This window comes from Mesoplodon densirostris, chromosome 10, assembly GCF_025265405.1.
Source record: "Mesoplodon densirostris isolate mMesDen1 chromosome 10, mMesDen1 primary haplotype, whole genome shotgun sequence".
NCBI lineage: Eukaryota > Metazoa > Chordata > Mammalia > Artiodactyla > Ziphiidae > Mesoplodon > Mesoplodon densirostris.
Window position 1 is genome coordinate 69,581,276 of NC_082670.1, and position 27,993 is coordinate 69,609,268.

General features: G+C 48.0%; 1 protein-coding gene across 3 annotated transcripts; it reads right to left on the reverse strand.

Moving 5' to 3' along the window:
* Positions 1-11,201: 11,201 nt before the first annotated feature.
* CSPG5 (chondroitin sulfate proteoglycan 5) lies at positions 11,202-27,993 on the reverse strand. 3 transcript variants are annotated; one of them, XM_060109961.1, is made up of 5 exons: positions 27,854-27,993; positions 22,765-23,878; positions 19,767-19,955; positions 17,820-17,895; positions 11,202-11,672 (listed from the first exon to the last, which is right to left on the reverse strand). In XM_060109961.1, the coding sequence occupies exons 2-5, from the start codon at positions 23,721-23,723 to the stop codon at positions 11,511-11,513; spliced, it is 1,386 nt and encodes a 461-aa protein (XP_059965944.1). In that variant the 5' UTR covers positions 23,724-23,878; positions 27,854-27,993; the 3' UTR covers positions 11,202-11,510. The 3 variants fall into 3 exon arrangements, with proteins under 3 accessions (XP_059965944.1, XP_059965942.1, XP_059965943.1); XM_060109959.1 differs by lacking the exon at positions 27,854-27,993 and adding an exon at positions 24,541-24,744; XM_060109960.1 differs by lacking the exons at positions 19,767-19,955; positions 27,854-27,993 and adding an exon at positions 24,541-24,744.

Below are 27,993 nucleotides of genomic sequence, written 5' to 3' on the forward strand. Positions count from 1 at the left end.
TTTGTTTTTTTGTTGTTGTTGTTTTGTTTTGTTTTATTTATTGGCTGTGCCTGGTCTTAGTTGCAGCACACGGGATCTAGTTCCCTGACCAGGGATCAAACTCTAGCTCCCTGCTTTGGGAGTGCGGAGTCTTACCCACTGGACCACCAGGTAAGTCTCCCCTTACCTTTGTTTCTAATATTTTTGTTTATTGTAAGTTTATACAGGTTAATTTTTAATAACTGCTATGTTTAACAACTGGCTCACAAAATGCATGAAAATTTAACAAATTTCTCATGAGCCAGTACGAGTCACCTCTAACGCACCACTGATTTTAGACCTGAATGTGAAAGGCAAACAAAGTTTTTTTTAATATGGAATTATTCTTCAATATTTGAAAGTTTATTATGAAAAAATGATTATTTAGGAAAATACTTTCATGATCTCAAGATAGGGAACGATTTCTTTTCTTTTTTGGGTAGTTTTTTTGAGGTATATGGAGAAAAGAGTTAACATAGCAGGTCTGAGCATTCTGTCCTTAGAAAGACCTGCTTACAAGATTGGCCCTTGGCTAGCATCTGGGAACTTAAGATTTTGGAAGGGTTCTCACTGTTCCCTAAGTGGTAAGAGTTTAGACACTATCCACTGTGCCTAAACTGTTCTGCAAAGAATGCAGTTTATGCTGAACACCTGCCTTCTTTCTGGGAGACTGGAATTTTGGTACGTGCTAAGCAGTGGGTGCCTACATAACCACTCCCCAGTAAAAACTCTGAGTCTCCTATGAGCTTCCCTGATAGAGACCATTTCAAATGTGTTGTCACAATTCATTGCTGGAGGAATTAAGCATATGCTGTGTTGAATCTGCCGGAAGCTCCTGGTTTTCTCTGGACTTTTCCCTGTGTGCCTTTTTGATTTGCTGATTTTGCTTTGTATCCTTTCACTATAATAAATCTTAGCTGTGAGTCTGGACAAATGCCCAGTTGTATAAATCCTACTAGTGAATCATTAAAGCTGGGAATGATCTTGGGGAGTCCTGACACAAGGTATAAAATTCATCCTTTTTTTTTTTTTTTTTTTTTTTTTTGCAGTACGCAGGCCTCTCACTGTTGTGGCCTCTCCCGTTGCGGAGCACAGGCTCCGGATGCGCAGGCTCAGCGGCCATGGCTCACGGGCCCAGCCGCTCCACGCGGCATGTGGGATCCTCCCGGACTGGGGCATGAACCAGTGTCCCCTGCATCGGCAGGCAGACTCTCAACCACTGTGCTGCGAGGGAAGCCCTAAAATTCATCTTTTTAAAGTGTACAGTTTCGGGCTTCCCTGGTGGTGCAGTGGTTGGGAGTCCGCCTGCCGATGCGGGGGGTGTGGGTTCGTGCCCCAGTCCGGGAAGATCCCACTGGAAGATCCCACATGCCGTGGAGTGGCTGGGCCCGTGGGCCGTGGCCGCTGGGCCTGTGTGTCCGGAGCCTGTGCTCCACAACGGGAGGGGCCGCGGCGATGAGAGGCCCGCGTACCGCAAAAGAAAAAAAAAAACCTTTAAAGTGTACAGTTTCATGAATTTTGACAAATATGTATATTTGTGTAGTCATCATCGCAAGCAAGTTATAGAATATTTCCATCACTACAAGTTTCCTTATGCATCTTTGCAATCAATTCTCTCCATCCACCTTCAGCCCCTGGCAACCACTGATCTGTCACTATAGTGTTGCCTTTCCCAGGATGCAAAATAAATGGATTCATACAGGATGAAACTTTGTGATTCTGGCTTCTTTCACTCAGCCTCATGTTTTGTTTTGTTTTGTTTTGTTTTTGCGGTACGCGGGCCTCTCACTGTTGTGGCCTCTCCCGTTGCGGAGCACAGGCTCCGGACACACAGGCTCAGCGGCCATGGCTCACGGGCCCAGCCGCTCTGCAGCATGTGGGATCTTCCTGGACCGGGGCACGAACCCGTGTCCCCTGCATCGGCAGGGGGACTCTCAACCACTGCGCCACCAGGGAAGCCCCAGCCTCATGTTTTTGACATTCATCCATGTTGCTGTGTGTATGAGTAATTCATTCCCTTTTGTTGCTGAATAGTATTCCATCATACAGCTGTACCATGGTTTATTTATCCATTCACAGTTTATGTACATTTGGGTGGTTTTCTTTTTTTGGTGATTATGTATAAAGCTGCTATATATGTACATATACAGATTTTGGATAAACATATAGTTTACTTCTGAGTAAATATCTAGGAGTGTGATTACTGTGTTGCATGTATGTTTATCCTTATAAGAAAATACCAAAGTATTTTCCAGAGTGGCTATACCAATTTGCTTTCCCAGAAACAATGTTTGAGAGTTCCAGTGGCTCCACATCCTCACCAGCACTTGGTATTGTCAGCCTTTTTAATTTTAGCAATTCTACTAGGTATGTAATGGTATCTTACTATAGTTCTAATTTGCTTTTCCCTAAAGACCAAACAATGTTGTATATCTTTCCATGATATACGTGTATCTTTGATAGCTTATTTGCTACCCACATCTTTTATGTTGACATGTCTGTGTAAATCCTTGCTCATTTAAAATATTGAGTTGTCTTCTTATAAGTGAACTGTAAGAATTCTTTATATATTTTGAGTACAAGTCCTTTATCAGATATGTGTTTTGCAAATATTTTCTCCCCTCTCTGGCTCATCTTCTTTTTCTTTTCATTTCATTTTCTTAACAATGTTTTAAGGACAGAAATTCTCAATTCTTATCAAAATTAAAAATGCTATAAAAATTTTATCAAGTTCAATTTAACTACAAATTACTTTAATAAATATAGGGTTATTATGGCTCTGTATTTCCTTTTGATTGAGCTTTAGTACTATTTGTCTTTGAAGGAATTTGTCTCTTTTTTTTTTTTTTACATCTTTATTGGAGTATAATTGCTTTACAATGGTGTGATAGTTTCTGCTTTATAACAAAGTGAATCAGCCATACATACACACGTTCCCATATCTCTTGGAATTTATCTCTTTAATTGAGATTAACAAAGGTATTGGTAATTACATTGTTCACAGAGTTCCTTCGTTATTATTTTAATGTTTGTAGGACTTGTAGTGCTGCATGACCCTTTCTTCATTCTTTTTTTTTTTTCCATTCTTCATTCTTGATTATTATGTCCTTGGTGTCTTCTCTCTTTGTTTTTCTTGATCAGTCTTGGCTAGAGATTATAAATTTTATTAATTGTTTCAAAGATTTAGTTTTTGTTTCATTTATGTTCTCTTGTTGTTTTCTGGTTTTCTGTATCATTGATGTCAGCACTGATCTTTATTATTTCCTTCATTCTGCTTGCTTTGGGTTCATTTTTTTCTAGTTTATTAAGATGGAATCTTTTTTTTTTTTTTTTTTTTGCGGTACACGGGCCTCTCACTGTTGTGGCCTCTCCCATTGCGGAGCACAGGCTCCAGACGTGCAGGCTCAGCGGCCATGGCTCACAGGCCTAGCTGCTCCACGGTATGTGGGATCTTCCTGGACCGGGGCACGAACCCGTGTCCCCTGCATCGGCAGGCGGACTCTCAGCCACTGCGCCACCAGGGAAGCCCAAGATGGAATCTTAAATCATTTATTTGAAATCTTCTTTTCTAATAAGAGCATTTAATGCTATAAATCTCTATCCAAGCACTGCTTTAGCTGTATTCCCCAAATTTTGATGTGCTTTCATTTTCAATCAGTTCAAAATATTTTCTTATTTCTCTTGTGATTTAGTCTTTGAACCATGGGTCAAAAATGTGTTGTTTAATTGCCAAATGCTTGGAGGTGGGGGTTTCTAGATATCTTTGTTATTGATTTCTAATTTAATTGTATTGTAATTGAGAACATGCTTTGTATGATTTCAAAGCATTTAAAATTTTGAGATTTATTTTATGGTCCAGAATATCATCTATCTTGACAAAAGTTCTATGTGCACTTGAAAATAGTTTGTATTTTGCTGTTGTAGGGAGGAATGTTCTATAAATGTCAATTAGATTATGTTGGATGATAGTGTTATTCATGTCTTCCATATCTTTAATGGTTTTTGGTTTCCATATACTGAGGGAGGAGTGTTGAAAACACCAAATATAAGTGTAGTTTAGCTATTTATCCTTTTATTTCAATAAAAGGATATAATTTTCAATATATATATTTTGAAGCTGTCATTAGGTATATACATTTTTAGAATTATCATGTATTCTTGATGAACTTATCATTATGTAATAATCCTTTTTATCCCTGTAATATTCCTTGTTTTGAAGTCTTTTGTATGTTATTAATGTAATTGAAGGATTTTTTAATTTCCCATTTTGTGTTGATCTTTTTGGTATTATTTCTAGCATTTTCATTACTTTTCTTGTAATTTCCATGTTCCTACTCAAATTCCCCATCTGTTTACGCATGCTGTTATTTTTTCTACTAGATCCTTTAACATACTGATCAGTCTCTGTCTGATAGGTTCATTATCTGGGTCATCTCTGGGTCTGGTTGTTTTGACCATTTTATCATTTGACAGTGGTTTGTTTTTCTTTTCTTTTTTGTTTGTCTCTGAGTTTTTAATGAATGCTAGATGTTGTGTGTAAAAGAACAGTAGAGACAGGTAAATAGTATTTATGTCCAGAGTTGGGCATGCCTCTTTTTCTGTTAGGTTCTCAGTATAGGGATTGAGTCAGTCAAGTTGGTGGTAGGGTTGAGTGTGAGTTTTTTGTTGCTGTAATTCCTCCAATGGTGGGCTACTGCTGCCTTTGGATTAATGGGAGGCCTGGGACGCTGGAGTGTTTTTCTGTTTCTGCATTCCAGTTTCAGCAGGCCCTGTATTCTTGAACCTCAGAGAAGGGGAAATCTCTTCACGCTTTTTCTACTCCCCAGCAGTAAACTGCTGTTGCTTGTTAATCAGGGTGAGGTCTGTGGTGAGGGCAGCTTTTATCAGCTTTCCTGGTCTAGCTTCAGTCTGAGGCAGGCCTTGTGCACCTGAGTCTCAAGGTGGGGTTTCTTTACTTTCTTGCCCTTCCCTTCCTTTTCAGCCAAACAGATTTGTATCTGAGAGGAGTCTTAGGTGGGAGCAAGATTTCAGATCCTCCTGCAGTGGTAGCAGACCTTTGTATCAGTGCAGGGTCTGGACCCACCCCTCCCCCAGGGTTGTACGGGTTTACTTTTACCCTCCCCCATACTTTTGCTTGGAACTGATGGCAGAAGGATTCTTGCTCTCCCCCCACACCCAAGAGTTTTTTTTAATTTCTTAAAAATTTAATTTATTTATTGGCTGCGTTAGGTCTTATGGGATCATCGTTGAGGCATGCAGGATCTTTTGTTGCAGTGCACAGGCTCCAGGGCGCATGGGCTCTGTAGTTTGCGGCACGCAGGCTCTTTAGTTGAGGCGCATGAGCTCAGTATTTGTGGCGCACGGGCTTAGTTGCCCTGCAGTATGTGGGATCTTAATTCCCTGACCGGGGATCAATGCATCGCCTGCATTGGAAGGCGATTCTTTACCACCAGACCACCAGGGAAGTCCCCTGGAGAGTTTTTGAAGCTTGTGAATGGCTGTAGACAACCCTTATGTCTGGAGCTCTGGAGCTGGGATTCTGAACTGTCAGGCTAGCTCACACTCTGCCTTTATGAATTCATTGACATTTTAGCTGTCTTCTTTCCTACTTTTGTGGTACTACCTCTTCCTCCTGGGCTCTGCCATGGATGAAGTACATGTGCTCTGTGTCTCTTTGCAGGGGTTTATCACCCTTTGTAATTCAAATTATCTAGCTGCTTTGTGACCTTAGCTCTCTGATTGGGCTCATGAAGTTGTGACTGTGTGGGTTATCTGACTTTTTCTTGCTGTTAGGGTGTGAGTGATGTTCTCATGTGACTTTCAGTATCCTAGGTGGAAGCAACTCTTCAGGAATGATTTTGTAAACAGAAAGGATGATTGGTAAATTTGACTTCATAAAAATTAACTTTAAGGGAATTGCCTGGTGGTCCAGTGGTTAGGACTCTGCACTTCCACTGCAGGGGGCATGGGTTCAATCCCTGGTTGGGGAACTAAGATCCTGCAAGCCATGCAGCATGGCCAAAAAAAAAAAAAAATTAAAAATTAACTTTAATATTAACTTAGTTAACATGAAGAGTATGAAACTGCCAGACACAGAGTGGGAAAAGATATTTGCAACACATAGGACCAATAAAAAGCTCGTAAATGGGATGTATAAAGAATGCCTGTCAAACTGTTATATATAGAATGGATATAAGGTCCTACTGTATAGCACAGGGAACTGTATTCAATATCATGTGACAAACCATAATGGAAAAGAATATGAAAAAGAATATACATGTATAACTGAGTCATGTTGCTGTACAGAAGAAATTAACACAACATTGTAAATCATCTATACTTCAATAAAATTAAGAACAAAAATACCCGGGAATCAGTAAGGAAAAGATAATCTAATAGATAAACTTGCTAAAGAGTTAAACAGGTGCTTCACAGAAGCAGAAATATAGATGATGAATAAACATATGAAAAGGGGTGCCATTTCATTAATAATTAGGGAATGCAAATTAAAATCACAATTACACACCATGAGGGAGCCTATAAAAATGGCTAAAGTTGAAAATGTGTGACAATATCAAGTTTTGGCAAGGATGTGGAGCAAAGCAACTCTCCTCCACTGTGGGTGGGAGTTGTTAGTTGATAATAAGCACTTTCGACATTATCTTGTAAAGGTAAAGACAGGCTAAATTCCATCCTAGCAATTCTGCTCCTAGGTATACACCTCAGAATTGCAGGACACGTGTACCAGGAGGCTAAGCCCTCTGATGGACACATTCCTCCTTGGCTTTGATAAACCTTCGGCCAGAGTACTGCAGAGTCTGGCTGGCCATCTGATCTCTTTGGGTACCTATGCATATCTTTGCTCCTATGTACTTTGCAGAATCTCATTGTAACACACTCAGGAGACAAAATTACTTCCAAGTTTGCTTTAGCGGAGCCCCACATTCTTCCCCCAAGCCTCTCCGGTACCTGTGCTGAGGGAAGAGCCTCTGCTACAGTTCTCAGCAGTGGCGGTACTTACACATCTCAGTAAAGCCGCCTTCATCCCCCTGCAGGGACTCACCTTTCCCTTGGGCCTGAAGGTGGTTTTGTATAGCCCCTTCTGTGTCTCAGAATCCCTCCATGTACTTTACCTCGTATGACCCCATGACATGGGAAGTAAGCTCCACCAGGCGGGGCTTCTTGTCCGTTTTGGTCATTGCTCTATCCCTGATGCCCAGGTAGTCCTGTTAAAAGATAGGGATTTTACAGGTGAAGAACCTGAGGCTCAGAGAGGTCACTTGACTCCTAAATGGAGAGACCTTCTAGCCCTGAGTTTGGTGTGTAGTGTTGCTTTTTGGAGTACAGGATAACTTTTTTATTTCTATAAATGATATGAGAAAGGACAAGGAACTGTAAATATAGTGTCTACAGTGTGATGTCATACAGGGGAAAGGACACTGAAAAAGTTCAAGGTCTGGTTTCTAATACTGTCACTGCTGCTTTCCTGTCCTAAGGCCTGGTCTCCAGGCTCTGGTGAGGATGTGATGAGAACATGAATCTGAAAGTGTGCTGTAAATAGTAAGGTGTATTTGTGGGTTGAACTGTGTCCCCCACAAAAAGGTATGTTGAAGGCCTAACTCCCAGTACCTGTGAGTGTAACCTTATTTGGAAATAGGGACTCTGCAGTTGTAATCAAGTTAAGACAAGGTCATACTGGATTAGGGTGGGCCTTAAATCCAATGACTCGTGTCCTTATAAGAAGGCCTTGTGAAGACACAGAGACAAGGACACACACAGAGGGAAAACAACCATGTGAAGGCAGAGGCAGAAACTGGAGTAACTACAGGCCAAAGAATGCCAAGGATTACTGGCAACCACCAGAAGCTAGGAAGAGGCAACGAAGGATTCTTCCCTGGATCTGAGGGAGCATAGTCCTGCTGACACCTTGATTTCAGACTTCTAGCCTTCAGAACAGTGAGAGAATAATACGTTTCTGCTGTTTGAAGCCATTCAGTTTGTGGTAATTTGTTATGGCAGCCCCAGGAAACTAATACAGGTGTGCCATGTGTGTAAAGGATACGCCTTGTATCAACGGATGGTTCAGCATCGCACGTACACTTCTCCCAAGTGAGACGACCCATCAGTGCTGAAAGGCTCCCCAGACTAATGATTTTCCTTCCATGCTGCCTAAATTACCCACATTTTCAGTTTGTCCTTTCTTTAGAGAGAAGGACACAGGACAAGCTGTGAAGTGGGGTGGAAAAAGCACAAAGAAGGTCTCCAGGGACTATCCTCTAAAAAAAAAGCACCAAGGGGGATGCTGAAGGGGGACGTCTCAGTGCTAGGCAATTACTGTGGGCGCAGATGAGGGAGGGAACAGCAGAGCTGGAGGTCCCCAGAGAGGATGCTGGCTGGCCCCATGGAGCATAAACACCGAGAAGCACAAGCACAAGGCAGGAAAGAGGGCTGGTGCAGATACACATCAATATATCCTATTCCAACACATCAGCCCCTTCTTTGGGTCAAAGACTCTTGGCAACACGAGGTAAGTCTATTCATTAGGCCTGCACTATCTCCTGTTGCCTTCTGATCTGGGTTTTCCTATCCCTCCTGCATGTGCTATGAAGGTAGGATAGGGCCAAGGGCTTTGATCTGCATTTCATAATAGTCTTGTGGGAAAAACAAAACAAACACAATACTAACAAACCCTTGTGTCTGGATGGGATTTAGAATTTACAAAGTGCTTTCACATACAATCCCTCTTGATTGGGCCTCCTTGTGAACAATCCAGAGGTGCTTATCCATGAAACACAGGTCTATCCCCTAAATCAGAGATTACAGGAAGTCCTAAGCAGAACCATGCCAACCTCCCAAAGTGGATATGGGTCAGGTTAGGAAACCATAATACACACAGGCCAACAATCCCAACATGCAGCCTTATCCAATAGCAAGGAGCAGACTGAGCTCATGGCACCGGTGGAATGCCATCTGGGCAAGAGTCCCAAGATGAAAACAGAGGACTTCTGTTGCCAGTAAATGGGAGACTAGGTGAATTGGACCAACCCTTCCACTAAGGACAATCAAAAGGCTGTACAAACATCTTAAAAGCATCAACAAGCAAACAAGATTCTAAAGAATTGTTAGGCTGACATCCCAGAGAGGACAGGAAGCCAGACAGGTAGGCCCAGCATTCAGGGCCACTTTTCCCTGGAGGCACTTGCCCATTTGGAAGAGGTGACTAAGAGAATGAGCTGTGTGTTTCTGAAAGGCTTGCAAGGTTGGGGGTCAGAGGGTGTTGGAGTTCAGGGTCCACCAAAGGTGGGACACTGATAAACCACTGCCTGTTTTGGGCTGAGACCCCAGATGATTGTGCCCTAAGGGGTAAGGATGAACCAAAAGCAAACCAGTCCTTGCACAATCTGATAGGTCCGCAGTCTGCCTTCAGTGGCCAGGAAATCTCCAACCTTGAATCTGGAATAATGTGATCTCAGAATTCTAGTGCCCCGGCCATGTGACAGAAGCAAACAAAAACCCCCTCTAAAGGAAGAGTCATCCTAGATCTGAAAATCTCAATAAACAATTTTTCAAATACAATGTCCAGCACAAAATAAAAAATAATGAGGCACAAGAGGAGATAAATCAGAGGGAATCAGCAGAAATTAGGCAAAAGAAACATACTCATGGGGATTCCAGTTATTGGAATTATCACAGATTGAACACAGGCAAAGTTCTAGAAAACTCTCCCCACCAGTAGTCAGTAATTCTGGCTATTTGAACTCTTAACACTCTCTCTAATCCATCCTCATTTGTTGCCTGGATTGCTACAATCCCCATTCTCTCTGCCTTTACCATCGTCTACCCTGGCAATCTGTCCTAAATTGCCCTTTCCAACCTCATCACGTAAGACCTCTCTCTCTCACAATCTCTAGTCACATAGCACGACTTGCCTGTGAGTATTCTCCCTCTGCCTTGAATGTCTTCTCCTGCATCTTCCTGAAAAATGCCCCCTCATCCTTCAAAGTCCAATTTAAACCTCTCTCCTTGAAGCCTTTCTGAATTCGTAACTCCAACTCTCACAGCTCTGTATATACCTCTATTAAGTATTGACACACTGTATTATAATTATTTGTTTATAAGACTGTTTCTCAAGTACACCATTAACTTCTTGAGGTTAGGGTCTATCTTATTCATCTCGAGTTCCTGGCACCTACCATAACACCTGGCTGAGTATGTGCTGAATAAATATTTATGAAAGAAGGAAAGATAGGGCTTCCCTGGTGGTGCAGTGGTTAAGAATCCACCTGCCAATGCAGGGTTCACGGGTTCGAGCCCTGGTCCAGGAAGATTCCACATGCCACGGGGCAGCTAAGCCCATGCACCACAACTACTGAGCCTGCGTTCTAGAGCCCACAAGCCACGACTACTGAGCCTGCTTGCCACAGTTACTGAAGCCCGCGTGCCTAGAGCCCATGCTCCGCAACAAGAGAAGCCACCACAGTGAGATGCCTGCACACCGCAACGAAGAGTAGCCCGCACTTGCTGCAACTAGAGAAAGCCTGCGCACAGCAATGAAGACCAACGCAGCCAAAAATAAAATAATTTTTAAAAAATTTTAAAAAAAAAGGAAAGAGTATTCTAAACAGGTGCTACAGACTGTTATGGACTGAATTGTGTCCCCCCAAATATCACATGTTGAAGCCCTAACCCCTAATGTGACTGTATTTGGAGATAAGGTAATTAAGGTTAAATGAGGTCATCAGAGTAGGGCCCTAATCCAATAGGACTGGTGTCCTTATAAAAAGAGGAACAGACACCAGAGAGCTCTCTCTCTCTCCATATGCACACAGAAAAAAGGCCATGTGTGGACACAGCAAGAAGGTGGCTGTTTGCAAGCCAGAAAGAGAGGCCTCACCAGAAACCAACTCTGTTGGCACTTTGATCTTGGACTTCCAGTCTCCAGAACTCTCAGAAAATAAATGTCTGTTGTTTAAGACTCCCAGTCTGTAGTATTTTGTTATGGCGGCTCAAGCAGACTAATACATAGACCATTTCTGGGATTTCAAACATGTATAAATACACATCTTTAATGAAGGGAAGAACTCAACTCAAACTGACAAGAAGGGGTAGGGAGTAGAAAAAATTACATCAGGAAAATGGCTTTTTAAAAAGTTTTATTTCAAGAACTTTGTTTTTTACTGGTATTTCAAAAAAAGGTGGGTCAAAGTACAAAAAAAAAGTCAGTTGAATAACAGCATAGGTTTAGAAATCACAGCAGCAGAAGCAATGTACAGACAGCACAGACAAAACAATCCAATGTATGCAATTCTCTTTAGGTTCTTTGCATATTTTGTGTTTTTTTCCCTCCTGTACAAAATACACCAAAGCATGCCATGAGATCAGAAAAAAGAAAGGAGTTTAACAAATGGTTACAAGAAATACTCTGTACAAGAGGAGATAATTCTTCTCCCCCCCCCCACCCCCACCCCCATTTCCTCTCTTCTTGCTCTGCTTTAGGTTAAGTTGTTCTGAAGACAATTCACCTCCAAGTCGGCCTGGTCACCTTTGCCACCCTCGAGTTTGGGCGACATGGAGTTCTGAATGTTAAATGGCTCCTCCTCTTTCAGGCAGGACTTGAGAGCTTCCTGGATTTTATGGGGAGCACTAGAATCATCCTGAAAGAAGAAAAAAAGGTGAGGGAGGGGTGGCAAGGAGACAGTGGGTAGAGGGATCAAATAATATCTCAGACTTTTCAATTTGGCTGAAAGAATCATAATTGAAAAAAGGAAAAAAGCTCTGAGACGTGAATGAACCAAAGGGACTCATTAGCAGCTACTTTTTAGGAACAACACCCTCAAAAACACTGGCCAGATATAGATGAAACCTTGACAGGTAATTTCATTACAAATACCTTTAACTTAGGCCAGTGTGAGGTTTTCTCTTTGGCAGAGACTGGGGAGAAACAGTCCCTTTTAATACCTGGCCTGGTCCCTCTAAAGCCTCACCTGTTGGTGAGCTCTGCCTGGCCCCTCTTCACACGGCCCTCCATCTTGTTGAGTTCTGCTCTCACAAAAAGGTCTTGATCAGGAACATGACTTGTCGGTGTATTCAGTAGGGCACAAACTGGACTGTGGTCAGGTGCAGAGCTGTTCCCGGTAAAATTAGGGCCTCTCTCCCCACAGCAAATATATGTTCTCTGACTAGAGGCTGGAGATGTGTGAGCCTCTTCCTATCAGAATTTATCTACCAAAAGATGCTAACTGACAAGGTGTTTCCTCAATCCAAGCCCTGTGCTGCTGGTTCACGACCCATCTCTGACTGGCACCCGTGCCCTCCTGCCTATCCACGTGTGCTGCCTGCAGCCCTATGACAATTTCCTGAACCTGAAGTGAATTTGTTAAAGGTTTTCAGGAAACCCACACCAGTACACAGGGCTCCGGCTCTGCATTCAGAGAACTCTTACAGCAGTGCCTGCCTTCCCACTACTCTTTTCCTTTAGGACCGCCTGAGGGGATTTTACACTGTGCGACTCAATGGGCCTCAGTTCTTCCTCAAGTGCTTGGAACTGTGCTGATCAAAGAGGTCGTGTAGCTACCCAGGCAGGTTCATGGATGGCAAGAAGGGTAAAGTCCCTATCTGATCAGCTAGCTCAGACCTTTTTTGCTTTAACCAAAATTCAAGGTACTCATCGTGCTTAAGGACCAGGGCATTCTCCACAAAACTGTGAGCTTGGGCTTCCCTGGTGGTGCAGTGGTTAAGAATCCGCCTGCCAATGCAGGGGACACAGGTTCGAGCCCTGGTCTGGGAAGATCCCACATGCCGCGGAGCAACTAAGCCTGTGCGCCACAACTACTGAGCCTGCGCTCTAGAGCCCGCGAGCTACAACTACTGAGTCTGTGCACCCAGAGCCCGGGCTCTGCAACAAGTGAAGCCACCACAATGAGAAGCCCATGCACCGCAACAAAGACAAGCCCCTGCTCACCGCAACTAGAGAAAGCCCGCGCACAGCAACGAAGACCCAACGCAGCCAAAAATAAACAAATAAATAAATTTAAAAAAACACAAAAAACTGTGAGCTCTTGTCCATGCTCCCTGCTACTGAATTTGACCCATAATGGCACGAGATCAGGCAAGTGACTAGTTGGAAAGTAGGGAAAGGCTCCAGGCCTACATCAGTTGCTACGGGTGTTTAAACGTACTGTGCATGCAGAAATCACTGTTACCTGCCCCTTGCTCCAGCCTCACTTAGCACTTTCCCAGAAGACCAGCTTCAACAGAACAATTTGATAGAGTTTCAAAGACCTCAGCAGTAATTTACAGACAACAGCTGAACACATGTTCCCCATTTCCAGTGAGACAAGCACAAGAGGAAATGAACTTCATCCTGTGCTGAGGCAGGTTTCAAGCAAGGCAGCTGCGCACAGCACGCATAGGCACTTGATATTTTCTACCACTGCTTGCAGAGGTTTAGAAAAAACTGTTCAATGGCATAAATGTATATGTGCTGAGATGGAAAGATTGCCCTGATATATTAGGTGTATTTTGTACACACACACACACACACACACACACACACACACACAGGTTTTTTATACAGAGGGAAGCAGAATGAGGCAGAACTTCTGTATTGTGTGGAGGAAGACGCTGTGCATGATCGCTTGAGACCCTGAGTAGAATGGACTTTGGATCACAGCAAAACTTGAAGCAAAACAGGATGGCCTGTACTCACCTCTCCTCTTACAAGCGTGGAAATCACTTTCATGTTTTTCAAGATAACTGTCCCCACTCCCGCCCCGTCACACACACCTTGGGGGGATGCAGGGGCACAGGGATATTCTCATAATGTGAAAAAAGTGGATTTAGTGAGTCTTATAGACCTGGGCATCAAAACTGTGATGCCATGAGGGTGGGGACCCAAATTAAAACTGGCACCGTGAGGGCTTATGGGATTTGGACAGATGAGAAAGCTGCCTTCTGGGTCAATAGGAAGAAAAAGTAGATCCTAAAAATAAGGAACACAGATATCCAGACAATGCTATGAGATGAGCTAAGTACCTTCAACATGTAGAACGGGTGAGGGCGTGTCTAGACCAAGATGGAGCTATCCTAGTCCAAGTGTTTCCCTCAGAACTCCATCCTCTTAAGCCTAGGGTTGCTGAATCCCTCGGCAGAAGGATTATGCACCTTTGATTTGGTGGAAGTCCCTCATCAAGAGGAAACTGGACTTCCCTCTGGGCTAAGTCCTGGGAACTATTTCTGGCATTCTGCCCCAGCCGCATGGGCATCCTTCAGCCAGGGGTTCAGGCCTGGACGCCTACTTGTCCAGACACAAGCCTCTATCAGAATGGGGTGGGCAGTCAGTGTTTTACCAGATACATGGAAGAAACAGAGACTGGGAAGTAAGAAAGGTTTAAATTGGGGGGTGGGATGCCGGTGGGAAACACTAAGGGACATTTTGGAAGGTCTGTCAAATCGCCGGAGGACCAAGTTACAGCCATGCATTGCTCTAACAGCACAGCTGTGAGAACCAACAGGGTGGCTCTCAGCGCTTGGGCAGTTTGCCCGTGGAGTTCAGGTGACTTCACTCATGCTGTGCAGCTGGAGAGCGCCCGGCTTCCTACACACTTGCCATTCCTCCTGGAAAATGGCAAACCTCAACAGCAGGGGCTGAGGAGCTTTGGGCTTTTCCTTTTCCTCGCGAAGTTCCTTTCCTACGCTGGCTGCTCAGCTCCAGAAGACTCACGCGCACTCAGCCGCTGGCTCACCAGCCACAGGGCCCCAGGTCAGTCCAGAGGGCCCAGACGAGGAACAGCACAGAGCGATGCATGTAGCAAAGGAAAGGGACATGCCCCCTACACAGACACCAGCCACGGACCCTTCCCACACCAGATCCAAAGCAGCATGGTTTTTTGTTTGTTTGAAATCTTTTCAGAGTGTGGCTTATAGAGATCACTGAAACTGGGTAGGAAAATGACCCATTCAATCTCCTTGACTTGTGTAAAAGAAATAACCCCTCTACTAAGATAAATAAAACTCTCCAAAATTTTAGGCGATGCCAAAACCAACAAGGACATTTGAGGGGTGAAGGGAGAGGGATGGGGAGACTAAATGAGCAGGCTTGACCCAGGTGCCCTCGTCTCAGCTCCTAGCTCACCGGGAGGTTTTCTCACTTTCATCCTGCTGCTAGCATCGCTTGTAAGCGATCACTGTGGTGGCTGAAGCAAGGGCGAGGCTCCACTTCATCATAAAGCGGCAACTGTCTTAACTGTCAGTGCCCACAAGATCTTGACTATGACCGAGTCTGACTTCTGGGCTGGGTGGAGGGAATTAGAGATGAAGTTTGTAGAAAATCCACCTGCTGGACAGGAGAGTCACCCCCTCACATGCTCTCTTGGCAGAGAGGACAGGATGTGTCCTGGGGCACAAGCTGAGGGAAGGATGCCAGGTGGAAATGGCCCTCAAGATCCAAGAGGAGCTAGAGAGCACGACTTCGCTGAGGGATGCCCCGAGTGCTGCCCAGACAACCCCATGGCCCTTCTCAGGCAGAGTCTACCATGGCTGACCACCCTGCTCCATTCCATTTTTGTTTTGCCATATTCTTTTTTAAAATTTATTCATTTATCTATTTATCTTTGGCTGCATTGGGTCTTCGTACGTGCTTTTTTCTCTAGTTGCGGCACGTGGGGGCTACTCTTCATTGCGGTGCTCGGGCTTCTCATTGTGGTGGACTCTTTTGTTGGGAGCACGGGCTCTAGGCAGGCTGGCTTCAGTAGTTGTGGCACACGGGCTCAGTAGTTGTGGCTCGCAGGCTCTAGAGTGCAGGCTCAGTAGTTGTGGCGCACGGGCTTAGTTGCTCCGTGGCATGTGGGATCTTCCCGGATCAGGGCTCGAACCCATGTCTCCTGCATTGGCAGGCGGGTTCTTAACCACTGCGCCACCAGGGAAGCCCCTCTGTTTTGCCATATTCTGAACTCAAGGTCAGTGGCAGCTTTCATGGACAAATGCCTTGCTTTCACAAAGTTGGCTCAGCCAAGAAGAACTGGAAACCTTTGTATTGGCTCATACAACCAAGGCCTCCAAGAGGAGCTATTTCTTTCCCCTCCATCTTTGTGAAGAGGAAAGGTGGACATAACAAGGGTGCCTGAAATGCATGAGTCAGAAACTTTGCTAAGGAGCCTCGCACTCCATGGACAATAAACACCCTGACTGCAGGCACCACTGTATGGGTCAGGCCTGCTGTCCCACATGTACGAGATGGCAGATCAGACAGTGGACTTGAGAGACCCCATGGCAGGCCATCATTCACTAGTAGTCCATAAATGACAACTAAATGCACATCACTGTAAGGGGCCTGGTAAGGTAGGGATAGGGTGTCCCAAGATAAGGCTCATCCTATATCCTTGTGGGTTGATTAAAGTGGTTACCAATCTCAGCGATTACAAGACATGTTGTTCTCTTGGTTATTATGTCCACCTTGAACTTATTAATATCTTGGTGCATACCAAGTATGTTCTTGCTCTACCCTTTATATCAAAGACTTTAAAAAATTATCCTAAATTGGCCTCTTTCATTTCTTATTTTAAATAGACCCCTTTGCTCCTCCTCCACCAGGCCAAGCTTTTCTTTTCTGGGATTTGGTAATCAAGGAAGGTCTCATGTACTATTATTCTCTCTTTCCCCTTCTGGGGCTACACTTTCCCCACCTATAAAAAGAAGACAATGGTCTCGACCTGTGCTGTCCAATATGGTGGCACTAGCCACATTCTGAGAGTTCTGAAGCCACAGGTAGCTGATGGCTGCTGTAGTGGACAGTACAGACACACAACTTTTCTATCTCACAGAAAGTCCCTCTGGACAGCACTGGCCTAGACTGTGAAGGCCCCCGTGAGCTCTTATACTCTATGGTCCATTATTTCAAAGAACTTCTTCAAAATTTCCTCTTAAACTCCACTGTTTCCATCTGAAAAGTCTTAGTTTCACTCCATTATCTGTGTAATGATGCATTTACCTCGAGGTATGGAGCCTGTGTCATGTGCAGAATTCTTGCATTTGGATCTGATATGATTTGGGGCTTGGATGGTTTCTGCTTTATTTCTGAAATTCTGACAGTACCCAGTATTTGACTGGTTAGTCTGGTCCAGATAACACACTGGGCCAGTGTCTTTAGAAAATGGTCTACTGGGACCTTTTATTGGGTTTCAACTTATATTTATGAGCCTATACTCTTAAGGGCAGATTTACCCCTACACTTATGCTTCCACCTTACCATAAGTGTTTTGTGCTTACCTCAGCCGTAACCAATGTATATAAGCCTGCTCATTTTTAGGGTCCTCAAAACAGTGTCAAAGACACTGTTTTTCCAGCCATTCCAGAGGTTTCCCCACTCATCCCAAAGAGCAACCACCATTTGCTTCAATGACCAGCAGGAAATTCCCTAGCAATGAAAGCGGAGCCTTTCTCCTTGATATAGAAAATAGAAAGACAAAAATCAGACTTCTAAAGCCTAGATGAAGCTAAAAATCATGTGTCATCCTAGAAACAGATCTTCTGTACTTTGTATAACTTTGCTTGTCCGGGAAGTGGTACACCATCACGCCCTTATTCTCACTTTCATGGCCCCAACTGCCTGCCCTATCCTGATCCTCAGAGCTCTGAAGGGTGGCTCCACACTCTGAAGTGGACCAGAGATGTGGCCAGGGGCTGGAACCTGCACAAGGACAGATGTGAAGAAGACAAGTTACCTGACAGATAACATTATCATAGAGAGCCAAGGCACAGGCATGGGGGGAGCAGGTATGGGGAGCGTTGCAAAGTTTCCTTACGTTTGGGTGAGAGCCCTCGGCAATGGTGGAGAGGGAGAAGTTATCGTTGTGGAGCTCAGATGGGGTCCGGAATTTGCTGGTTAGGACAGAAGAGAGAAGGGAAAATTGTAAGTGAAACGATCACAGCGAACTCTGATAGAAGCTTCATGGGTCAGGTACTGTATTTCATCAAATGCCACAGATGCACCACTATTTGATGTACCACTAAGAAAAATCTTCTACAATGTAAACCATGATCCAATGCTTTCTTATCTCCTAGAGTTTTTATTACACACTTTAAGGAGCTTATTTAGACTTTAGATAAAGAACTGACAATGATATGAACAGCTATGACCACGTTTGTGCATGCCAGACAATTACAACTACATCATGACTGCCATTAGGCCAACAGTGGTTATAAGACGCCAGCGACTGTAAGACACAATCCAGTTTCAGAGACGTTAATATGTGAAAAAAAATGTGTATCTTAGAATCAATAAACTGCAGCAGTATCTGTAGTGCACTGGGTACATGTAGCATTTTCAGAGCAGTAACCAGGCTTGGGAAAGAAGGAAGGTATGCAGAGGAAAAAAAGGGAGGCGCCATTTGAGCTGAAGGGCTGCGGGAGCCATGTTTTGCACAAAACGCATAACCAGCTACAGGAGGACGACCTAGAAGGAGGCCCTTCCCTGGGTCTCAGCTCTTGCTTCTCCACTCGCCTGGCAGCTGCTTCTTCTCTCCTATCAGCAGCAGCCCTGATCGGTGGTCCCATCCCCAACCTGACCCTCCCCGCCACTCCAACCCCCTGGTGTCAGCATGAGGAGCCAAGGGTCTTGGCTTGTGATCACAGGCACAGATGCAGCCCTGCCTCAATGCACAGGCACAATGCAGAGGCCCTTGCAGGCCCACAACGGTTAGCTGAAAGGCTGCAGAGAGCTGCTGGCATCTGCACATCTCACGAGTTCACCCAGCAAAGGAGCAACAGATGGCGTTTTGTCCTTTTCCCAGGACCCGGGGCAAGTCCTTCGGTCACGTTCTCTGGAGGGAGTCTCGGGTCAGGGGGAGGGGATTACTTGGACAACAGGTTGAAAGGGGGGGGTGGGCGGCAGTTCTGCATAAATTGTCTCTTGGGTCCCGAGGAAGCTGAACTCCAGTCTCCTCCTTCTGTGACATTTCAGAAGGTTCTTTACTTTGCTTAGTGATCACAGTGATTCTCTCATAGTGTGTAAGGTCACATTTGAGTGTTCAAGCGTGGACTTAAAGGGTAAATGCATGCTGATTCTCACATGTGCACAGTAGTCACTCCTCTGCTAAGAGGAGAGCTGAAATGAGACTCCATATCCCCACACGGCCCTTAGAATCCACAGTGAAGAAAGTGAGGGCCGGGGTCTCACCATCCCCCACATTCTACTTAGGAGGGCTTCCTTGAGTCCTCTGCCCTTCTGCCTGGACCAAGGATTGACAAGTTTGGAAAGCAACGCACTGCAGTGCTAGACCCTCTCACTGAGGAGGAGCTGGTATTGAGTGACGGCAGATCTGAGGGAGCTGGAGTCACTTCATGCTGATTTGTGAGCGAAATCCTCACGCTGGCCACTGGCTGTCAGAGACCCCGGAAGCAGGTGCAGTCAGGTGGGGGTGGGGGACCGAGCACAGTGACTTACTTGACCAGAGTTGGGAGCTGCTATACTCAGGTTACCTTTTCTAAGCACCTTCTATACAGCGGTGTGTGTGTGTGTGTGTGTGTGCGTGCGTGCGCACGCACGCACGTGAGGAATGGTGCTGGGCAGCTGCAGTGTGCCACAGGGGCTTAACCTCTGCTGCAATTCCAGCACATTCTGTGTAGGAATGGTTACACTTGGGTGAATTTTTGGTATGAAAAACACAACCAGGGATGGAGGGCAGGTGCCAGAAACACTCAGGACCACATCCCTGGGTCAGATGGGGTGGGGTTGGCTGTCACAGACTCACTTGGTCCTGCGCAGCTTGGTGTTCTCTGTCTTGAGCAGATAGAGCTTCTTGGCGAAGAACACCGTCATCATGAAGAGCAGGAGCAGCACAAGGGCGGCCGAGCCTACGGCCACACACATCACCTGGAAGTCAGTGATGATGGACTCGCAGCGCATCCCCTTGTGCCAGATGTAGTCCTGCGTGTTGCACCTGCAGCGGTGACAGGGTGAGACTGAGGCGATGGGCTGGCAGCCGTGGCCGCACTGAGGGCCTGGCCCCTGACCCCAGGACTTCCCTCAACAGCCTGCTCCTAGTGGGACTTTGGGGCCCCCATCTGTGCAGACCTTATGGCTGCTATTGTTGCCTTGTCCTTACAACCATTCCATGAAGAGGTTCGTGACACAAATGAGGTAACCGGGGAGCTGAGAAACTGAGCAAACTCAGTTTCGAGGAGGGAAGGGAACCCTCGTTTTCCACCTCAGTGAGAATAATCACAGGATTCTCCCACACACCCCCAGACCGCCCCAACCCCCCTGGGCTCTGGTGAAAAAAAAAAGATGGAAAACAAGACCAATAGGAGCTACAGCTACAAAGTAGTAGGATCCACCCTACACAACGTGAAAAACCTATCTTGTGGCATTGCAGTCCCATCTAGTTCACGTGGCTAACCAGACACTGAAAAATAAGGAAGCGACAGACAAGGACAAGCACAAAGACAGATGTATATTCTCCCTTATCTCTGCAGCCCCCAAAGTGCAGCCCCTAAAGCTTCCAGTCCTACTCCCATGAGAACTGTCATGAAAACAGAGTGAGAATCAACCCTCTGGGTGGGTTTCAGTCCTTTCGTTGAGTGACTTTCTCCTGCCCTTGGGACATTCCCAGGCTCCAACTCTTCCAGTGACATTGCTGTTTCCATGGGAACCAGGCTGCTTCAAAGAGGAAAAATGTGGAAGGATACAGAGGCAGGCAAAGGAGGGAGGACATGAACCTCAGGGTGAATGACAGACAAGAGAAAGGGGTCCATAAATGGGGAAATTTTGCATGGAAGAATTAGGTACTCCACACCTAGAACAGGGCAGGGATACGAGGCTAGCAGGGAATTCTCTTTTCCAACTGCCGCTTTGCAGTCGTGGGGGGCTGTTGGAGGATGGCGGGGAAAGAAGATCCCTCTAACCGACCATTCTAGAGAAGTTCTGCCATAGCTCTGCTCATTTCTCTGCAGTGGTCGGTGTGACAGAGACAAAGGCATGCTGCAGTATGCAACCAAGGGCTCAGCAGCCTCCTGTGAGTGGAATGCAAAACAGTTTCCAAGCCAGGGCTGGGCCTGGGTGTACCCACCAGAGGAGGAATCTCTGGTAGAGAGGCCCAGTGTGATCCTGGGATGGAAGCTGTGCAAGGGGAGCTGGAGTGGACTTGTGTGAAGCCCTTCTCAGGCAGGACCCACTGGAGGATCCATGGTCAGTACAGGCATGCTGCTCAGTGAAGGCACACTTACTCTTCCATTTGGGAGTCCTCTGATAGCTCCAGGAGGTTCTGGGAACTGTCTAGCTCTCCAGAGGCAGCAAGGGCTCCAAATTTCATACTCCGATAGGGAGCTTACTTTGAAGGTGAAAACTCAGGCCCCCAATAGGTTGAAAGATTACGATTTTGCAGATTCCATAGTTCCCAGGCTAAAATCATTACTGTAGTCCCCCCAACTAGAGGCTGAGGAGCAAAATCACAGGGTTTCCTCGTATTTCTGGTAGCCCTTAACCAACCAGCAAGGTCTCGTTGCCATAATTTCTTGATCACAGTTCCTCTTTTTGGCAATGGCTGGACAACTCCAATCAGAACTGTGTGGACACATCCTATATGAGTGACGCTAAAGTCATGATCATTTATAGGGAAGAAGAACTTCATGGGAAGCAACTGGAACTTAAGGTTTAATGCCAAAGGTGCAGCATTCATGCATTCTGTATGTTATTCTTCTACCAGAACATTAAGACCTACAGAAATTTGAAGTCTTCACATACCTCCAAAGAGACCAAGAAAAAGAGACATCAGGAATGACACTTTAAAAAGAGACACCCAGATTACAGAAATGCTCCTCCTAGGACCAGTGGAAACAAGTCCCAGGAAGAATCTGAGGCCTCCATGCCACTTCTAGGTCCTGTAAAGGATGGAGACAAGCAAACCACCCAGGTCACCCCGGACTTGTGCTTCTTCCAGAATAAGCCAGTGAGCTCTCCGGCAGGTTAACTACCTTGCCGTGATGGCAGGTGTATGGGGTAATTACTGATGAGGCATGGGATGGTGGTTGCAGACAATATCCTTACGCTGACACTAAACTCTCTGGGTCTTTAAAGTACGCTGGATTGGGTATCCCCAGGAAGACAACAATCAAGGTAGGAGGGGCAAAGCCACTACCCAAAGTCAAGAAACCCCACCACAACTGCTATGCCAGGAAAGACACTCTGCTTGACTTGACCTGTTCTAGTGGCTGCTCTCTGGGTCTGCTCCCAATGAGAAGGTCTTCACTGTGACTTTATGTGCCACCCCAGGCATGTGCCCCACAGGGTCACAGGGCCTTCCTCCTGCCACACACATGGCTCAGAGGGAGTGGTCAGCAGTTATCTCTCCTCCCAGTACGTTTATGGGCCTACGCCTTCTACTAGTTTAGTCAGAACTCGCCAACAAGAACTTGTCGTCAAGCCAGCAAAGGCCTTTTCCAAAATCTTTAGCCGAGTCCCTTCGTTTTGCCTCTACAGTTTACTGGTTTGGTAAAGGACACAACACTTAGAGGAAATACACAATCTTATTTCTGAGGAAACTCTCCTAGTGATGAGATCACAGGAAGTGCACGTAAGATGTAATTCTATAGAATATTTGCTGTGACTATCCCTTGACCTGGGATTTCTGTGAATGCACAACCTCTGGGAAGCTGTGCCTGTCACATTCCCCTCTCTGCTGAGACAGCCTCCCATGCCCTCTCCAGCAGTTCTCTGACAACCCCCCGGCAACCTGCCTGCCACACCCTTACCTGCAGAAGGCCCCTATGTTCTCCACCAGGTAGCACTGGCCGCCATTGTGACAGTAACTTGGGAAGAGGTCGCACACTGACCGGCAGGAGCCGTTATGTCGCACAAAACCACTGCGGCACTCAGTGCCATTCTCGCTTGGGGCCAGGTCCCTGCCTGGTTCTCCTGGGCGGGGCCTGAGGGCGATGCTGCTGCCGGGGACCATACCCAGAGTATGCTGTGGAGGGACAGCATGCCACCGACCGGTGGGCTGGCCTGTCCCGGGCCCCAAACCAGGTTTCTCAGTGGGCACTAGAAAGTCATTTTCATCTTCCAGGTCTCTGCCTCCTGCTGCATCCTTGTCATCCTCCTCTTCCTCCTCTTCTTCATCCAAGTCATCATAGAAGGATGTGGTAGGGTAGAAATCAGACTCATCAAAGGGGGTGAAGTCATCGTATAAGTCAAGCAGGCTCCAGGAAGGGGTCTCTCCCTCAGGATCAGGGTGGTGTTCTGAGGTACCTGGAGACCCGGGGAAGCTCCCCAGGTCGGCGCCACGGCCCTCACCATCCAATCCTTCGAAGTAGTCGATGTCAATTATATCTGACGCCGTGTGGGGCTCTAGTGTGCCCTGAAAGGGGTACATGGGCTCTGGCCCATGAGGGTCAGGTGTGCTGCCTCCCAGGTTCAGCCAAACCTCCAAGGGTCTCTCCTTGGGGAGTTCAGGGTCTGGGCTCAGCTTGTCGCCAGGGGTGGGGGAGGGTGGCCCGCTGGCCTCTGTAGCCTCGGGGGTGGCGGGGGCCGTCGATGACTGCCCGAGGGCCTCGTCGGGAGCCGGGAGCGTGGCTGGAAGGGCCTGGGTGTCGCCGCTGCCCGCCTCTGCCGTCACTCCGCCCAGGCCTGGGCTGTCCGCCTCCAGCCAGGTTGTGTCTGTCACCGCCGCCGATGCCTCCAGAGCCTCATCTGGCCCGACCCCAGGGCCCATCACCGCATGCTCGCCGCCGGGCGCAGTCCGAGAGGTCTCATCTTCCCCAGCTGCTGGTGGGCCGGCCTTCTCCCGCGTGTCGTTAGCACGCGGCTCCCATGCCAGGACTCTCTTCACCTGCCTGTCTGCCTCGACGGCTCTGCTCGCCTCACGCACTGTGGGCGGGAGGGAGATGGGCCTAGCATCAGGGCGGCGGGCGTGGTAGGGCCTTAGGCTGCGCCCCGCCCCGCCGCGGCTGCTCTCCCAGACCCCCACCAGCCCTAAGCCTCAGCTTCAAGATTTCCCAAGGCCACGCCCCATCTTTAAGTCCCGCCCCGAGCCCGCCCCATCAACCAGGGAACACACCCAGCCAAACGTTTCCTCGCTCAGGCCCCGCCCCCTACAACACCCGCAGTCTAACCAGGGAGGCCCCCGACTCCAGCTCCTGGCATAAATCTTACCCTCGGGGCTCCATTCCACCTCCAGGTCCCGCCCAGAAGTCGCACCCTTAGGGCCCCGCCCCGAACTCGCATCCTCTCGCCCCCCCATCACCTCCAGGTCCCGCCTCGAAGTCTCACCCTCAGGCTCCGCCCGCCAGGCCCCTCCCCCAGCCAACACCTGGGTCCGCACACCAGAGCCGGGGCTGCCACCCACCACTCGGCCTCCCCCAAGTCCCCCACCTCCTCCTGCGCCCCTTCCCCCGCCCGGGCTGCAGGCAAGGCGCTGCCCCGCCCCCTTGCCACAGCTCGCGGACTCCGCCTGTACCCGAAGCCAGTGGGACTCTGGCTCAGGGTGGGGCGCGAGAGCTGCTGGGGTCCCGGTCGCTGTCTGTACCTACCCGGTGCGGCCCCAGTGGCGAGGACCAGCGTGGCCCCCAGAAGCAGCAGCAGCGGCGGCGGCCCCCGACCCGGGACCCCGCCCTCGGCTCGACCCATGGCGCGGCGTCCCGACCGCTGTCCGCGGTCTGCCCGGCTGGCTGCGCCCTCGGCTCGCCGGCCGCCGCGCCTCCCGCCGGTGCTGCGGGCGTATCAGCCCACGATGGGCAACGGGAGAAGCCGCATGCCGCCGCCGCCGTCCGCCGCTGTCCCCGGCGCGCCGCGCCTCCCCGCCTCCCTCGCCGCGGCTGCCGCGCTCTGCGCCGCCCCCACCCCGCCCGCCCCGCCGCACGTAGCTCTGACGCCTGCCCTGCTCAGTCCGCCTGCCAGGGGGACAGACAGACCACCGGCTCTGGATGCGGAGACACACGGACGTTGGGTAGCGCGGGTGCAGGCGCACAGCGCCGCGGGTGGCGTTAGTTGCCAGGTGCACTGGCGGGAGACCTGCGGGGCGGGGCCGCGGTTCCGCCCTCCCCGTGGAGGGCTGGCACGGGGCCCCCACCCGCGAGGAACCCACCCGCCAAGCGACAAGCAAGGAGGCGGGGGCGCAGACACCCGCAGGCTCGGGGCGGGGCTCGGCAGGGCCGCAGGGGGCGGAAGCCCGAGCCCGCGGTGTGGCAGTGAGCCAACCCCGGGGGGCACGGAGCCTCTCGGATTTCTGCGCCAACCCTGTGTTCGGGGCGGAGAAGGGGCTCCGGGAGGTCTCCGAGTCCCCACGAGGGCGGAACGGTCGCTGACAGCGCCAGGCAAGGGGGCGAAGTGGACCTCCCAGGTCCTAATCGGATCAGACCTAATCCGTCTGCAGCCAAAGCCCCCGACCTTGCACAGCCAGGCCGGCCGGAACGCATCCCGGGGGCAGGGGGGCAAGACCTTCCTGGAACTGTAGCTACAGTGCCTTCCCTTTCGCCTCCTCAGGGCAGCCTGGGGAGCGGCCTTTAATGCCGGTTCCTTCCTCTCTCTCCAGGATACATCGCCCACACCATGTCCCGGGCCACCAAAGCTCAGGTTGGTGGGTAGTCGCTAGCGGCCTAGATCACAGCCTGGGGACACGCGGACGCCAGGCCACGTGTTAAAGTCTGTTGGCCCTGTCCAAAGCTCACTCTGCCGTCCAAAACCACTCATCTCTGGATCCCTGCTTGCTGGGGAGTCACGGCCTAGTCACCTAATTTGTCCACCAGACCGACTGTCTGCCTCTTGATCTAGTAACCCAGATGATATCTGGGGTCACTGCTCGAGATGTGGCAACTCTGGTATTTGAGAAACTCTCATTTCTGTCACTAGGGAATCACATAAGTGACCAAGATGGAGATTCTCCTAATCTCTTTCTAGTACACGTCTCTGGATGGGGTTGCCTTGATTCAAAGTTCGTTTTCTCTCACTGGAACTAGATCTGCTGCAGTCTCCTTGCTTGTCCTGGTTGTTCCCTCCTCTCCAGGTCTGCCTGGCAAACTCCTTAACCCAGAAAGTTCAGTTCCTATCACCTTTCCATCCCTGAAGCCTTCCTAGCCTGACCCAAGTAGTTAGACACTTTGGCCCTGATCTCATTGTCTACAGCAATTCTCTGCTGGACCGCAAGACACTTGAGTGTACAGGTCCTCCTGCAGAGGGAGGTTCGCTAAGGTGGGGAGGAGGCGTAAATGAATGAATGGCAACCATCGTACTCCCACCCCAGAACCGTGGGTCTGGAGCTTCCTGCAAAGGGGCTGACTTGCTGAGGCTCTTTCCATGGCTTCATGTTGCCACTGGGAGAGTAAACACCAGTTTGAAATACAACCTTTTCTGAGCAGAGGGCCAGGCAGGACTTTGCAGTTGCCTGTTGCCAGAGGCACTAATGCACCATCTCTGCTTTCCTGTAGCTTTTTTTTTTTTTGGCCTTATGTACAAGTCTCTGCGTTGCTCTTCTTCTGTGTGTCTCCCTGACTGTTGGGTGATGGCTGTCAGAGTGGAGGACCTTGGTGTACATGCCCACCTCCTCCTTCCTGAGGCCAGTCTTTGTGGGAAGGAAGCCTCACAGATGGGTCCTTTGGTGCCTAGAGCATGACAACCACTCCTGTGTTTTTCATAAGAAAGGTCTGGATGGGGGCCCTTTTTCCATCTCTCTGTTAAAGCTCTACTTACCCCAGTTTATTAGCTCATTTTAATATACTTTGTTAAATATTTAAGTATATCCTTTTAAATTCAATTTTTGAATTAAGTAAAACAAGCACATGGTATAAAATAAAGTTAAAATATGAACTATCTCCTTCCTCAATGACCATCTTCCCTTCCCTGGAGACAGATTCTGTTACTACTTTATTTGGGGATTTTAACTCAACTGTTGCCATTCAGTTTCATTCTGATCCTCACTAGCAGATCTCACCAGCAGTTTCAGAACCCAGCACAACACACCTGGTTAGGTGACACCTCCACAAGACAGATAGCAGAAGCTCAAGACAGTGGAGTGTGACTGCAACAGCAGGATTCGGCATCAGATCTGTGTGACCTTGGGAGAGTCAGTAACCCATCTCGTGTGAAAGTGGTAATAACCACAGTGTCAAATGAATGTGATTTTCTTTTTTCTGGGCACAAGGGCTACTAGGGTAGGCATAGAAACTGGACAGTGAAAGGGAAATTGACCTCTCTCTAGAGCTTACACCCACGTCCCCACATTCAAGTCTCATACATTTGGGCATCAGGGATGCTTTGAGGCAATGGCTTCTGCATGCCTCTGAAGTTCCCACTGGGTTTGGCAGTACCAAGGAAGGCACAAGGCCCATTGCCATGGCTACAGCCTGCCGCCCTGTGCATAGAAAGCCACTGACTTTGCCAGGGGGCTGCTGTCCAGGGCATAGCTGCTCCTGTTGCCATTGCTGGGGGCATACTTCAGTTTGAACGGGAAGTAGCTCAGTTCCTGGCTTTAAGTCCTCAGTAGTAACCACTACCATTTTTCTGAGTTTTTAGTTTTCTTAGTGCTCTAATTTGTCTTATTCTGCAAAAGCATACTATTAATGTTTTACTGGTCATTTCACACACTTGCAAATGGGCGCTGAGATCATGCTAATGAAGTGGTAAGGCTAAGATTTGAACTAAGATCTTAATTTCAAATCTTTTCATTTTAATATGGAGGCTTTTCATTCTTGCTTCTTAATTTCAGAAGAGGAATCAGGATGCAGAGGTAGGGCCTCACTTGGCAGAATGGAAGCCCAGCCTCTCTCCCTGCCCACCACTTCCACCTGGGTGTTTAAAAGTTAATGCTGTGCTCTCTTAATGGAGTACAACACGGCAGTCCAGACTTACGTCCTGTATCGGTCAGAAAGGGACATCTAGCATGGCTTCTCTCCTGCCAGTGTGCTGCATAGAGATACCTGGTTCTGGGCTGCAGGGCAGTCAGCTCTGTGACATTTTTGGTGATGGGCTGCTGGGACTGGTCCTTCTTG

Coding starts and splice junctions, on each gene's coding strand:
- CSPG5 (XM_060109959.1), bottom strand. CDS start 24,637: ATGGGTCGAGCCGAGGGCGGGGTCCCGGGTCGGGGGCCGCCGCCGCTG. Junction 19,956..22,764: donor AACATAGGGGCCTTCTGCAG/GTAAGGGTGTGG, acceptor TCACCGCTGCAG/GTGCAACACGCAGGACTACA. Junction 11,673..17,819: donor CCGAGGGCTCTCACCCAAAC/GTAAGGAAACTT, acceptor TTCTTCTTTCAG/GATGATTCTAGTGCTCCCCA.